This window comes from Emiliania huxleyi (assembly GCF_000372725.1).
Source record: "Emiliania huxleyi CCMP1516 unplaced genomic scaffold EMIHUscaffold_3, whole genome shotgun sequence".
Lineage (NCBI taxonomy): Eukaryota > Haptophyta > Isochrysidales > Noelaerhabdaceae > Emiliania > Emiliania huxleyi.
Window position 1 is genome coordinate 2345341 of NW_005199770.1, and position 13792 is coordinate 2359132.

General features: G+C 66.9%; 5 protein-coding genes across 5 annotated transcripts in view; 2 read left to right on the forward strand and 3 right to left on the reverse strand.

Annotated features, from left to right (window-relative positions):
* The window catches only part of EMIHUDRAFT_461250 (cell division cycle protein 48), a gene marked incomplete at its 3' end in the record, with an annotated part of 5542 nt that extends 2262 nt beyond the window's left edge, over positions 1 to 3280 (reverse strand). Inside the window, exons 1-7 of the mRNA XM_005775532.1 lie at positions 2600 to 3280; positions 2454 to 2502; positions 2047 to 2283; positions 1833 to 2007; positions 1411 to 1577; positions 662 to 785; positions 369 to 396 (exon numbers count right to left, since the gene is read on the reverse strand). Coding sequence (XP_005775589.1) covers positions 369 to 396; positions 662 to 785; positions 1411 to 1577; positions 1833 to 2007; positions 2047 to 2283; positions 2454 to 2502; positions 2600 to 3250 — 1431 coding nt within the window. The 5' untranslated portion in view covers positions 3251 to 3280. The remainder of the gene's footprint in view (positions 1 to 368; positions 397 to 661; positions 786 to 1410; positions 1578 to 1832; positions 2008 to 2046; positions 2284 to 2453; positions 2503 to 2599) is intronic.
* Positions 3281 to 4572: 1292 nt separating this feature from the next.
* EMIHUDRAFT_95730 (hypothetical protein) lies at positions 4573 to 5628 on the forward strand (the record flags this gene model as incomplete). Its single annotated transcript, XM_005775533.1, has 1 exon — positions 4573 to 5628. The coding sequence occupies one exon, from the start codon at positions 4573 to 4575 to the stop codon at positions 5626 to 5628; it is 1056 nt and encodes a 351-aa protein (XP_005775590.1).
* Positions 5629 to 8130: 2502 nt separating this feature from the next.
* On the reverse strand, positions 8131 to 9217 carry EMIHUDRAFT_432198 (hypothetical protein; the record flags this gene model as incomplete). Its single annotated transcript, XM_005775534.1, has 1 exon — positions 8131 to 9217. A coding segment is annotated over one exon (1060 nt), but the record flags the coding sequence as incomplete, so codon positions are not given.
* Positions 9218 to 10165: 948 nt separating this feature from the next.
* EMIHUDRAFT_432200 (hypothetical protein) lies at positions 10166 to 11409 on the reverse strand. The gene is made up of 5 exons (XM_005775535.1): positions 11207 to 11409; positions 11074 to 11092; positions 10827 to 11003; positions 10604 to 10727; positions 10166 to 10533 (listed from the first exon to the last, which is right to left on the reverse strand). Exons 1-5 carry the CDS (start codon positions 11386 to 11388, stop codon positions 10307 to 10309), a joined length of 729 nt encoding a protein of 242 aa, XP_005775592.1. The 5' UTR covers positions 11389 to 11409; the 3' UTR covers positions 10166 to 10306.
* A 1009-nt stretch (positions 11410 to 12418) lies between these two features.
* EMIHUDRAFT_195792 (hypothetical protein) lies at positions 12419 to 12886 on the forward strand (the record flags this gene model as incomplete). The annotated part of the gene is made up of 1 exon (XM_005775536.1): positions 12419 to 12886. The coding sequence occupies one exon, from the start codon at positions 12419 to 12421 to the stop codon at positions 12884 to 12886; it is 468 nt and encodes a 155-aa protein (XP_005775593.1).
* Positions 12887 to 13792: the final 906 nt, after the last annotated feature.

Consider the following 13792-nt stretch of genomic DNA (forward strand, 5'->3'; position numbering starts at 1 on the left):
GGGCGGCGGGGGCGAGAATCCGGCGGCCAAAACTTCGTGGCGGCATTGTCTCGGCGGCATGGCCGGCTCATAAACCCTCCTCTCCCAGATCTGGAGCCAGATCTCGTGCCAGATCTCGTGCCATCTCGTGCCAGATCTCGACCAGATCTCGTGCCATCTCGTGCCAGATCTCGTGCCATCTCGTGCCAGATCTCGACCAGATCTCGTGCCAGATCTCGTGCTAGATCTCGGCGCGCGCGCCTTTTGGGTCTTGGCGCGCAGGATCGAGAGGCGGCCCGCCGCGTCGGGCGAGGGCAGCGCCTAGTCCCATACCTCCAGAGTGCCGAATCCAGTGTGGGTTCAGTCCCGTGGGTGGGAGGGTGCTGCACTGCCAGCTCGCGGTCGAACCGCCCAAACCTGCAAGGAGCACCGCGTGAGGGTCATGGGCACCGAGAGTTGCGTTTGGGGGACGGACACGGCCGGCTTGCGGCGGGGAGGCAGTGGGGTCGGGGGTGGGGTCGGGGGAATGGGGTCGGGGGAATGGGGGCTAGGGTATGGTGTCGGGGTATGGTGTCGGGGTATGGGGTCGGGGTATGGGGTCGGGGTGTGGGGTCGGGGTGTGGGGTCGGGGTGTGGGGTCGGGGTATGGTGTCGGGGTGTGGGGTCGGGGTTCGGCTTGCACCGGCGCAGCGCCGGGTCGATGGTGCCGGGCCGCGACGTGGCTGCGAGGACGATGACGCGCTTGTTGGCCTTCATCCCGTCGAGCAGGGTGAGCAGCTGCGACACGATCCGCTTCTCGAGCTCGCCTTGCGCCTAGACGGCCGAGAGATGGCCGAGAGATGGCCGAGAGATGGCCGAGAGATGGCCGAGAGATGGCCGAGAGGTGGCCGAGAGATGGCCGAGAGATGGCCGAGAGATGGCCGAGAGATGGCCGAGAGATGGCCGAGAGATGGCCGAGAGGTGGCCGAGAGATGGCCGAGAGGTGGCCGAGAGAGATGGCCGAGAGATGACCGAGAGATGGCCGAGAGATGGCCGAGAGATGGCCGAGAGATGGCCGAGAGATGGCCGAGAGATGACCGAGAGATGGCCGAGAGATGGCCGAGAGGTGGCCGAGAGATGGCCGTGGAGAGGCCGAGAGAGATGGCCGAGAGATGGCCGAGAGATGGCCGAGAGATGGCCTGAGAGTGACCGAGAGATGGCCGAGAGATGGCCGAGAGATGGCCGAGAGATGGCCGAGAGATGGCCGAGAGATGGCCGAGAGATGGCCGAGAGATGGCCGAGAGATGGCCGGGAGGTGGCCGAGAGATGGCCGAGAGATGGCCGAGAGGTGGCCAGAGTCTCATCATCGCAGTGAGGTGGGAGGAGAGAGGGGCGAAGAGGGATGGCAGGGGGGTGGGAGAGGGGGTGGGAGAGTGGTTGGCGAGGGGCGACGGGGGCCGCGCCGCGCCTTGTCGCGCTTTGGTGCGAGCGCGTCCAGCTCGTCGATGAAGATGATGGCGGGCGCGTTGGCCTCGGCCTGCTCAAACACCTCGCGCAGCGCCGACTCGGCCTCGCCGGGTCGCTTGGCCATGATCTCGGGGCCGTTGACGGTGCGGAACCTGCGAGGTGAATACGCCCAAGGTCGGGGCGGGAAGACGGCATTGCGCGGAAGATTCAGAGCACCGCGTGAATACGAGGGGTACGAGTACAGCGAATACGACTGGATGCGGCCGAATACAGCTGATTACATGTCCTCTCGCTAGTTGGAGCACAAGACTCTTCCCCTTCTAGGCTCTCGGCACCATACGCCAGCCTCCTGCCGGACTGCCTGCGCGATCATCGTCTAGACTCTTCCCCTTCTAGGCTCTCGGCACCACACGCCAGCCTCCTGCCGGACTGCCTGCGCGATCATCGTTTTGCCGGAGCCGGCGGGACCGTGGATAATGACGCCGCGCGCCGGCCGCACGCCCAAATGGTCAAACACCTCTGGCTGCTTGAGCGGCAAGTCGATCAGCTCGCGGAGCTGCGCGAGCTCCTTGTCGAGCCCGCCTAGCGGAAGGTTCCGAGAAGGTTCAGGCGGGAGGCAACGCCGCCTCGCCGCCCGCGGGTCCCTCCTCAGGAACAACAGGCCCTCCACCTCCGCGTGAGACGCAGCGACGAGGCCGAGGCGTGGCAGCGCCATCTCTCCCCATCTCTCCCCATCTCTCCCCATCTCTCGGCTAGATCTCGCGCCGATGTCGGCGTATCCGATCGCAGAGTCCTCGCCCGCCTCCTCTTCGCTGATCTCGTTCTCGGCAAAGATCTCCGTCTCCGCGCCGACGATGCCTGCGGACGCAGTGGGCGGTGGGTTGGGCGGCGGCGGCGGCGGCGGCGGCGGCGGCGGCGGCGGCGACGGCGGCGGCGGCGACGACGGCGGCGGCGACGGCGGCGGCGGCGGCGACGGCGGCTATGGGGTGAAGGTGAAGTGTCTCGGAAGTGTCTCGGAGTGCCCGCACCGGATGCGGAGAGCGCCGCGTCACCCTCGGGCACCTCCACCCCCATCACCTGCGGCGGCGAACGCGGGGCGAGGGTCGGGCGGAGCGGGCGCGGGCAGGGGCAGCGCGTCGAGGGGAGGAGGCGGAGGGCTCCGCCAGCCACACACTTTCCAGCGCAGCGTATGGCCGTCGACCTCCGTCTCGATGACGTCTCCCTCGGTGACGGGCCTGCCCATGTCCTTGAAGTAGGACGTGAGGCCGCCGAACCGCTCCTCGAACCCGCCCTCGAACCCCGCCGCCGACTCGCTGATCAGGCACAGCTCCACTCGCTCCGCCTCGGGCAGGTCCCGCATCGGCGTCGCGACGACCGCGTCGCCGGCGGAGAGGCGCAGGTTGGCGCGAGCGGCGGCGGAGAGCTTGACGTCGTCCTCCGACAGCCCCTTCTCCGAGCCCACCGCCACGCAAACCGTCTTGCGCTGCTTGCCGCCGCGCAGCAGCACCGGCTCGCCACCCGCGAGGCCGAGCGACTCGAGCGCGTCGGCGCTGAGCATCAGCGACGACGGGTCGGCCGCCTCGGTCTCGGCCACGGTCAGCCGCTTTCTGCTCTGCACCTCGTGCGCCGGCTTGGCCTCCTCGGCCTCCTCGCCGCCGCCGCGAAGCCGCTCCGGCACTCTGAGCAGCTCCGTCAGCCGCTCTGGCCGCGGGATCAGCCGCAGCTGCTCCGACCGCGGCGCTGACGCGACAGCCAGCCGCGGGTGGGCCCCGTGCGCGTCGCGAAGAAGCAGCAGCAGCGGCGGCAGGGCCAAGGACAATTTCATAATGGGCGCCACCGTCGTCGACGGAGCGAGGTTGAGGAGGTGCACGAAGAAAAATGACGCGATTTGTGTAGGTAAGACCCAAAGAAGAGGAGCGAGGAACGGCATTCAAGCGAGACGACGCTAGTCGGCTCCGCGACGCGGAGCGCTGCATGAAGGCCGGCAAGCCGCTCACGGTGCGCGAGGCGTCCTTCATCAGCTTTGATGGGACACACCGAGCGCACCGGCGCGGCCCACCGTGCGCTTCACCATGCACGCGTCGACGGCAGTCTCGACGGGCAGATCAACATCAAGTCGGAGTACGGCAGCTGGAGCGTGCAGAGCGCGAGTGCGCGGCCGCGGGCACGTGCGCCACCGCCGCGCCAGCCGCCGCGCCCGCCGCCGCCGCGCGCCCGCCGCCGCGCCCGCCGCCGCGCCCGCCGCCACGAAAGCGGCGTGTACGGGGCTAGTCACGACGGGGCCGTAGCCTTCGGTCACGAGCATGGCATTCTCGTCGCTTATGCCGTCCCCGCCCTGTCCCCACTCTCCCTTCAACCACCCAGCCCAAACGCGTTTGTGTCGTCCACCACATCATCACCACACCTCACCCACAAGCATCCATCGGCATGTTGGCCCCGCGCTCACCACAGGCCCGGTCCGCTCTCCATCTCCTCGATGGCCCGGATGGCGTCGAGCAGGCCCTTCTTCAGCTCGAGCGCCTCCGCCTCGTCCGCGATGGCCGCCTCGAGCGGCCGCGCCCTCGACGCGGCGGCGCGCCCACAGGCCCGGCGCTCGACGGTCATCCCACTTCATGCGCCTCATCACTGGTGGACAGCCGCCTTGCAAGGCAGAAGCACGCCCACGGCATCATGCGGTGTCGTATATTCATTTTTGCAAACGGGGTGGCTGCCGCGCCGGTTCTCGTGATGGAGCGACCAAGGCCACCGCCGCCGCCGCAGATGCCGCCGCGCAATATCGCAACCGGTGGAGTGCTCCCAACACTCTTCTCCGCCCTGAACCTGCTCATGGCACTTTGCTTCCTGCTGAAGCACTTGAATTCTTCTGACGGTGCATGACGTGTACATGGAGTACACCAGCCAGCCGAGCGTCCACCGAGACGCCCAACCCTCAGCCCCACCTTCAGTCAGCCCAACCTTCAGCCAGTGCCACCACCTCAGCACACTTCAACCTACCAGTGGCGGCCCATAGCCTAGGCGTAGGGTAAAAACTGCGGCTCTCAGCGCTGTGCGCTGCGCGTGCGTCTCTGCGCCAGGGGGCGGGAGGCCACGTGGCGGGGGTTACAAGACTGGGGAGAGCAAAAAATAGCAAGATCGCAATATACCTCAATGCCACACGTGATCCGCGCGCCGCCCCCCGCAATCGCCCCGCCGGCTGGGGCACTGATCGCGCGATCGCAGTCGCGTTGGACCACGGACATGGTGGTGGTCGTGGCAGCGTTCAACGAGTACGATCCGCTCGATTTGCCCAGGTGGATGCGGCATGACAAGCACGTGACTTTCTACGTCTACCAGCGCCACAACGCAAGCCTGCCACACTACAGCCCCAACCTCGGCTGGGAGGGTGGCGTGTACATCCAGTTCGTGCTGGAGCATTACGAGGATTTGCCAAAGCAAATCGCCTTCGTCCAGGCCCACCCAGAAGAGCACAATCCGGATTGGCGCAAGTGGCTTGGCTGTGTGCGGCCCGACGCCGCGTGGGCGACGCTCAATCCTCTCTACATCGTGCGCCCATGGACCTACTTTGCGAGGAGACACGGCGACGTCGTCCCGCTGGTGGAGCAGTGCTGGCGGAACACGCTCGCTGCCTTTGGGCTCCGCGAGCTGCTCGCATCTCGTGCGAGACCTGACGTGGCCTTCTTCTGCTGCGCGCAGCTGGTGGTGTCCCGCGAGCAGCTCCGCTCCCGAGGGCGCGCCGCCTTTCTCGCAGCTCATCAGCACTTCGCGGGCGCTGGCGCTCACGGCACATGCCATCAAGGGCCGCTCCGGTGGCATGAACTTAGCACGCCGCTGCTCTGCACAGAGAAAATGCTGGCATGCGCCAAGCGCGGCGACAAGGATGCGTGCGCCTGTGGCGGTTGCCGCCATGCAAACCGCAGCGGGGAGCCATGGTGCTCGGTGTGCAAATCGTGGAAGACGGCATGCAACCCGCAGCTCGCAAGTTCGGCGGATGTGTCCACGAAGCACACCATGGCATCCGCCTTTGAGCACTTGCACCACGTATTCCTTGGAGGGCAGCCATTTGTCATGCCGCCACCCACACCTGAGATGTGGTGCCGGATGTTTCTGCCCGATGCAGAATGCATCGGGAGCCCGTGCAGGCTCGAGGCTGCCAACGATGGCGCGCTCCCGCTGGTGGTGGCTGGTATTAGCCTGGCACCGTGATTGGGCCGCTTCGAGGGCGCCGTCGGCGCGCCGGGCGAGGGCAGCAGCGCCGTCGCCGAGAGCTTACTTAGTAAGTAAGTAAGTCCCATCACGGGAATCAGCCCCCACCAGCGCAGTAAACGCCACACGCGAAGGTCGAACACACCCACCCGCCACAGACCAGTTGAGATTGAGATTGTGTGTAGCGCCGCGAGCCCACCCACCCCGCTCTACAGCCACGCGCGAACCGCACCAGCCGCCGCAACGCCTGCCCGGCCCACGCCGCCGCCCCGCCGCGAAACGCGCCCTCACTCAGGGATTGTTCACGAGGCCCCGTCTGGCCCCGGCGGCCGCTTGCCGGCCGCTGCATTGCCCTTCGTCGCCTTCGAAGGGCGCGCGTCGCCGCTACTCGGGACGCGTTGTGTTGCTCGAAATCTGCGAGCCACGAGAGCGCGAAATTGAGCACGCTCGCCATGTTCCGTTCGATTGTATGACGTGAGGCCACGGGCTGCTGCCGTGAGCGGGATTTTGTATGTAGAGGCCGGCATGTAGCCCCGTGCGAGGGTGCGAGCGAGCGCACATCGGGATCGGTCATCGGAGTCAGCATTTTTCGAGGGTGCTCTACGACCGCTCAACTCAAGTCGCGCGAGATCGCGCCGCATGCATCCGTCCGTCTCCGCATGCGACACGGTCCCCGCCACATATCCGAACACCCCCCCTGGCTTCGCGTGCGGCGCGGAGCCATTGCACGAGTTGACTGGCAGCCTGGGGTCTGCCACGAGGATTCGAGGTTCCATCCTAAGCCAACTGTACCGTGCGGTGCTCCTCGCGCTATGGAGCAAGTCGGAGGCGAAGCACATTGGGGTTGAGCCCAGGTTGCCCCGCCCGCAGGTGCGCCTCGACGTACACCTCGAGCTCCGCCGTCCGGAGCGGAGCCTGGACGTTGCGCCCCACGGCCTCATCGGGCAGTCTTTTGACGGCTCTGACGTCGGGGTGGACGGGGCGGTTGACCCGCAGCCGCAGCCTGGCGAGCACATGACCACCAAGGCCATGGCGGAGGGCTCGATCGAGGGCGTGTGGCAGGACTACGTCATGCCCTCGCCGTTCGCGACGTCGTTCAAGTTCAGCCGCTACGGCGAAACCAAAGCGCCTCCCCGCAACGTTCACCGCGCTCACGGGGCGCAAATTCAAGTTCACAGCGGACGCGACCTCGACCTCCGCGACGGCCTCCCACGACGAGGGCACCGACGAGGTCACCCGGGCCTCCCGCCGCCGGCTCGAGGAGTCGTGCTCACCTCCATCGCCGCCGCCGGGCGAGGCGCTCGTCGAGGTGACGGCGGCGGTGGTGCGTCTACGCCTCGTCGTGCAGGAGAGTGCGGCGTCGGCGCGCGCGCGCGTCGGCGAGATCGAGGCGGCGCTCTCGACCGAGGGCTGTCTCGCGACCGACACGCCCGCGTGCCACCTCACCGTCGCCGTGCTCGACGCGCCGCCCGGCCGCCGCCTCGCCCTCTGGCGGCGGCGGCTGTCGGAGACGGCCACGGGCGCCGTCCTCGAGGTGACGATGAGCTTCGACGGCGTCCTCGACCCCGCCGCCGCCCAGGCGACTGACGCGTACGCCCGCGCCACGACGTTTGCGGCGGCGGCGACCGCCGGCGCGACGGTCGCCGGCCTGCCGACCTTGACGTTCGCCGCCGACGCCGCCGCGTCAACCCGCCGCCTGCCCCTCCTCCGCCGTTGCCGCCGCCGCCATCGCAGCCGCCGCCTGCCCCTCCTCCGCCGTTGCCGCCGCCGCCATCGCAGCCGCCGCCTGCCCCTCCGCCGCCCTCCACCCAACTTATTCGGCGAGAACTTTCCGTGCACGCTGAGAAACGCGTCGCGGAATCACTGCCAACTGCGCGTCGGCCGGGCAGACGCGCTGGTACACGAGTGCAGCCGAGTCGTGCTCAACTTTGAACGCACCTGGGCTACGCTGAAGCGGCCGCACACATGGAGCGGCACGGTGCACGCAAACAACACGCTCGCCGCCTGCTAGCAGTTTGCCGCGCGCGACAGAGCGGCGCGCTCGTGCGACGTGACGCTGGCGCGGCAGTGGGACAGCGCAGGGTGCAACGGACGCGGAGCGCCTGCGTAAGGGCACTCTCTTCCGCTTCCTCAACGGCGGCTGCATGGCTGCGCGCGCGGCGCCGCTCGTGCCAGATGCTGCAGGCGTACCTCGACGAGATGGGGCGCGACGACAAGCTACGTGGCACGCCCGAAGCGGACGCGGCCCGCGCGCATGCGCTGTGCTCCGCCTACGCCGACGGCATGCCACGCGTGTAGCTTCCCAACGATCGCGCTCGACCACAACGCGACGCTGTGCCTCACCCTCTTCTCATCCACGCCGCGCAAGCACATGGAGTGGAGACGGCCAGGCCGCTGGCACCGCGAGGCGCTCATCGTTCAATACCCTGCACAAAGACCCCACAGGCGGGGACCTTTTCCCTTTTACCCATCTCACAGTAGAGGTGTGCGTTTTTTTTATTTATTTATTTCAATTTTCAGCTCGTGCCCTCAGTGGAAAGGACGAATCGCACTGGCGCAAAATCCGGTTTGCTGTGGGGGGCGTGAGGCCGCCGCTGGAGAGGGTACCTCGTGCAGCCACTCGGTCCGAGCTGCGGCAGTGCGGTCGGGTCCGAGGTGACGGGGCAGCACTCTGGCGAGACGCCGTGCCGCCGCACGTCGCGCCGGAAGCGGCGCTGGACGTAGTTCCACAGTTCGCCGTCGATCGGGTCGCGGGTGGCGATGGCGGAGCCAGCTGGGTTCGCCGGGTCCAGTAGCTTGGTCGAGGTGGGCCGCGAGTTGGCGAGCTGGCGCGGCAGGACGAAGCGCCGCCCGGTCATGATCGCGTTGAAGAGGCAGAGCGACATGTTCCACTGGCCCTGGTCGCCGACGAAGAGGAAGTGGCGCAGCCGCTGCTCGACAGCGCGCCTCGCGTCGGCGGGCGAGGTTGCGTGCTGCGACATGCAGCCGTACCCAAGCACCATGTTGGTCATGCAGCCTGTAAAGCGGGCGAGCGCCCTCTCCGGAGGGACCGCCGCCGCGACGTCCTTGTGCACACGCACAAAGACGGAGGGCTCCCAGCCCCAGTCCTTCCAGCAGCAGCCGACGGGTGACTGGGGCCACTCGAGCCGTGGCAGGCCGCGCACGCCCTTGGGCCGCGGCTTGCGCAGCAGGTCGCGCATGTGGAAGTAGGCCGACACCAGCCGGTCCTCGGGCTGGCGGAACATGGCGACCACCTGTGCGCCCGGCCTCTGGATCCGATCCGTCATGTCGAGGCCGAGCACCTGGTGGCAACCTTGCGGCCAAGTGGTGTCGCGATAGGCAGACCACGGGTAGTCGAGCACCGAGTCGCGGAACGACGTGCCCGTCTTTGGGGGGTGGAGCCACCACAGCGCCCACGCCGCGTTGAGCATCGGCAGCCGCGGAGGCGGAGGCGGAGGCGGAGGCGGCGGAAGCAGCGCCGGAAGCGCGATGCGGCGGCGGAGGCGGAGGCGCTGGCGTCGACTGCCCGGAGAACGCTGGAGAGCATCCGACATCGTCGGGCGCAGCGGCGGTGGCCGAGTGGCCCGCGTTTTGTGTTCGCTGCGCCGGGGCGCGTGGAGTTCACAGCCTTGTTATAAGCTGTGTCCTTCTCCCAGTCTGGACGTTCTACCTACCTACCCTGGAGGCTGCCTCCGGCCACCGCTCGACTACCCACGCACATGGCCGGTCCTGTGGCTTGCCTGGGCTTGCTCAGAAGCCTCAATTCGCGCACACCTTTGCTCTCTGGCTCCCGCGAGTGCGTTTAGGCCACTCAAGCAGGCGACGCCGAGCACCCGCAACGCATCTCGCTGGGGATCGACCCGACTGATTGGCAGCATCAAAGCCGACCCCATGACGGTCCTTCAGCCCCATGAGACAGGCAGTTGCGCCCTGATCTCGGTCCAAGACGGCCAACGCCGTGTCCGGCACCTGCTGGCTGCTTCACGGGGATGCCCCACCCCGGACACATGCTGCAGCCCCGAGTGGATGTATTGGTCGTTTGTGGGTCCCACAAGACTACTCTAGTAGGGGCCAGGCGCTTGAGCGTCGGCGGTACACCTGTGCAGATGTTGCACGGGTGAAATGGCTCCTCGTACAGGGTAGGAGGCAGGTGGTGGGTTTGAGTGTCGTGAGTGCTTGCAGCCGCGAGTGTAGCACCGTTTGTGACTCCCATGGATGCAGTTGGGTGGGGCACGGTGCTGGGGGGCGGTCCGGTGCGCCACAACAGCCTCCCTGGCTGACCCCCATCCAGTTCAGCACCTTCCACGTCCTGACCGTGGAACCCCAACTTCAACCGGTCATATCTCGGGCGGACTGGCACCTCAGGAGCTCATCCTGGGCGGTTTTGGGGAGTCTTGGGGGTGTACTTGAAGGTGGTAAAAAGAGTTTTGCACCGCAGCTTAACCGGCGGGCGTGCTGAGCAGCGTGAAAACAGAAGGACACAGCTTATTGACCAATTGAGAAGAAAATACCTCTTATTCACAGCCATGTTAATTTTACACAAATGTCAGAGTGAATTGGAACAAGCCTATATGACGAAATGGCGCGAGTGCGACTGCGAGCAACACAGCCACCTGGCCTTCGCGGCTCAACCTCTCATCGCGCAAGACCCAAAGTCTCCCCCCGCAAGCGTGTGTCTTCAGTCTTCCAAGAGCGCGCAATGGCACGTCACGCCCCGCGCCTCACACGCCGCCTTGAGTGCCAGCCGGCCGGCCGCCTCTGCCGACCCCTCTTCGCCGGCCGGGATGTGCCACGCGGTGAAGTACAGCGAACGGAGCGCGGGAAACGCACCCGCCTCGAGGGTCCGGCCGAGGCTGTCGAAGTCGAGCGGGTTGCGAGCCGCGGACAGGTGGCGCAACCGACAGCCTATCTCGGGCCATCTCGGGTCATCTCGCGGGTCATCTCGCCGCGCCCCGGCGGCGCAGCTGGCAGTAGCCGGAGAGCGGCGAGAGCTCGTGGATCTCATTGTCGTCGAGTTGGAGCACGCGCAAGGTGCGCTCGAGGCCGCCGACGCTCAGCCCTCGCGCGAGCTGCTCCACCGCACCGTCGTGCAGCGCCGCCTGGTGCACGACGGCCGCCGTCCGTCAGAGAGAAGGGTAGTCTTGGCTCATCGCGGCTCGTCTCGCCTCATCTCGGCGCTCTCGCGCAGAGTGGTGCGCCTGGCACAAGCGCAACGTCGCGAGTTGCGGCATCGCGCCCCTCGCCAGCGCGGAGGAGAGCGCGCGGATCCCGGTCGGGCGGCCGCGGCTCGAAGCGGTCAGCAGGGTGCCGTCGAGGTTGAGCTTCGCGAGGCGTGGCAGAGAGCCGGCCGGCAGGTGGCCGAGCACGCGGGAGACCTGTCATCAACAATCACTGCTCCACTCAAAGAGATATATGTAGCCGGCGGGTGGCCGAGCGCGAGAGAGCCTCGAAGCAGCAGCCGTGCCTGCGTTGTGGATACCAACGGCGTCAGTGCTGCAGCATCGCATTGGGGAGCGCGAAGGTACAATAGCGCTCGTCGGAACAGAGGGGCGTGTGTTTAGCATCTAGGCTGCCGTACTGCTGCTCGATCCGTCGCTCTACCATCTCCTGCATGGCTCCGCCTTGCGTCGCCAGGCCGAGCGCCACAAGTTGATGGGCAAAGCTGCCATTGGTGAGCCAAGTGTCGTGAACGATTGCTACGCCGAGCACGAGCGCGCGCAAGTGAGAGAGGGCCGGCAGCGGCAGCAGCGCCGCGAGCATCCGTTCGGCCTTGTCCCGCGGGCATGACACAATCGGCTCGCCAGAGTCTTGTGCGAACACCGAGCCGCACGGCGGTGTGATGGCGCAATTCTCGCCGCGATAGCCGTGGAAGCGGAGGCACGGCTTCCGGAGCACGTGAATTAAAAGGTCATGCTCAACGAAGCCATCGAGGCTGTGCAGCGCACGCATGGTCTGGCGGAGCGAGTGGAGGAGCGGAGAGATTAGCGTATGGAAGCCATGGCAGGTAGCACTCATCGCGGGGATGGACTTGTACGACTTGCGCGGACAGAGAGGATCGCTGAGCAGCGCGCAGATGTGAAGGACTGAGTCGTCGGCGAGATTGGCGATGGAGCTGCGCTGCCATCGCGTCTCGACACGATGCCGTCGTCGCGTCTGCATCACAAGCAGCCGTGAGAGAGCCGCGCGTAAAGCGTCCCGACCAACGCGAGAGCGCCCCTGCCCCGGATCCCCACGACAGAGTTTTTCTTCCCAGAAGGGCGAAGTGAGTGAAACGGCTCGTCGGCGAAGGCGACTCGCGCTGGCACGTGCACAGCGTCGGGCCGAAGCCCGTCAGGCACTCTCTCCCTTACCCTAGCCTTCTCCCGAACCCTAGTGTGTTTTGTTGCCTCCGCGGTCTCAGCCCTACCTGGCCATTCTAGATTATAGAATCTTACAACAAAACTCCCTGATTATAGAATGGCATCCTTACATCTAGAATGGCGTCTCGCGCGCGCTCACCCGGCCGCCTCGCAGCCCCAGCGGCCGGGGGGCGCTTGCCGGGGTTGGGGCTGGTCACACACAGGCGCCACTTTAACGCGGCGAGCCAGAGGAGTCACACAAGGGCGCCTTGATCGGACGTCAGCGTGACAGAGTAGACGCCGCCAGCGCTGCGAGCGGCGGTGACGAGGGCAGTGTCGTTGGACGAGTCGTAGCCGAAGAAGGCGGTGTCGATGGGGGTTATGCCCCGGGAACACGCATCGAGCACGTCGCAAAGAACGTGCTCTGCATTCGGTCCGAGTACTATGGGAAGATGTTTGGCATCGGCATGAAGGAGCGCGACGCCGCCGAGATCACGGTGCCCAAGACGGACCTCGCCAGCTTCACCGCCTTCATCGACTACCTCTGCACCGACCAGCTCGACCTCGGCGAGGGGGAGGGCGAGCAGGCGCGGCGTGCGCTCGTGCTGCGGGAGCTGGCGCAGATGTACCAGGTGCCGCGCCTCGAGCTGCTCTGCGCGCAGGCGCTGCAGGAGAGCGTCGGGCCGGCGACTGCCGTGCCGCTGCTCGAGGCGGCGCACACGACGGGCGACGGGCGGCTCCTCGCGCAGTGCCGCCGCTACGTGGCCGACAACGCCGCCGAGTTGCGGGCGAGCGGCGGCGTGGAGCAGCTGCGCGACCTTGGCGTGGCCAAGGGGCTGCTCGGCGACGCGCTCGACCAGGTGGCGGAGCTGAAGATGGGGGCGGCGCGCACGGCGGCGGGCCAGAGGGCGGCGCCCTAGTGTCTGCTTAGCGTGATCATCGTCTTGAGGTGGCCTCGCCTCTCCGCACTCGCCACTCCGGCCCTTATGTGGTGTGGCGTGCTTGGCAGGGTGGTGTTCACATCGTTCGCATCGGACTTCTCTGCGGTTCTCACTCACATTCTGCCCGGCATGCGGCGAAGGGGCGTCTGCAGTCTACGTTGGCAGATTTGTACTAAGGGGTGCAGACAACACGGAGTATCAACAAACGACTTGATGATACCGCACATGCTCCGGACCGAACCCGCTGACGCCGGCCTTCAGGGCTTGCACGGCGCATGTCGATGTCCTCGGGCAAGCGCGCCCGCACCGCCGGCGACGGCGAGGAGGAGGGCGAGGCTGTGCCGGTCGCGGGTGGCTTCGAGGCGCCCATCTTTGGCGCGCGCGTCGTCGGCCAGGTCACCACGCTGGCGCTCGAGGGCGAGGACGGCCCTCTATCTCAAAAGCTGCGTGCTGTCGCAAGCGATCGCGCGGGCGGCTGGTACGTGACGACAAAGGACTCGCTGCTCCACGTGTCGGCGGCCGGGCGCATCCGCACCGCCGCGACCTGCGAGGAAATACGCGGGATTGTCCTCAGCCCCGACGGTATCGCGCTGTTTTTGGCGGACCACGGCAACCACAAGATCCGACGGATGGAGGTGGCGACTGGCGCTGTAACTACGCTCGCGGGCAGCGGCGGAGAAGGCGACGCGGACGGCGTGGGCGACGCGGCGCAGTTCAATGCCCCATGCGGCGTCTCCATCAGCCCGGACGGCGGCGCGCTGTTTGTTGTTGAATGGGGCAACAACAAGATCCGGCGTGTGGAGGTGTCGACAGGTGCGGTGACTACGCTCGCGGGCAGCGGCGGCATGGGCAGCTCTGATGGCGTGGGCGGCGCGGCGGAGTTCT

Excerpts from the sequence above, each read along its gene's own strand:
- EMIHUDRAFT_432200 (XM_005775535.1), bottom strand. The coding sequence starts at position 11,388 with ATGCTCGCGGCGCTGCTGCCGCTGCCGGCCCTCTCTCACTTGCGCGCG. Across the intron at positions 10,728-10,826 it reads CGACGTTGCGCTTGTGCCAG|GCGGCGCTGCACGACGGTGC; the intron begins GCGCACCACTCT and ends GTCGTGCACCAG. Across the intron at positions 10,534-10,603 it reads CGAGCTCTCGCCGCTCTCCG|GCTGTCGGTTGCGCCACCTG; the intron begins GCTACTGCCAGC and ends GGCCCGAGATAG.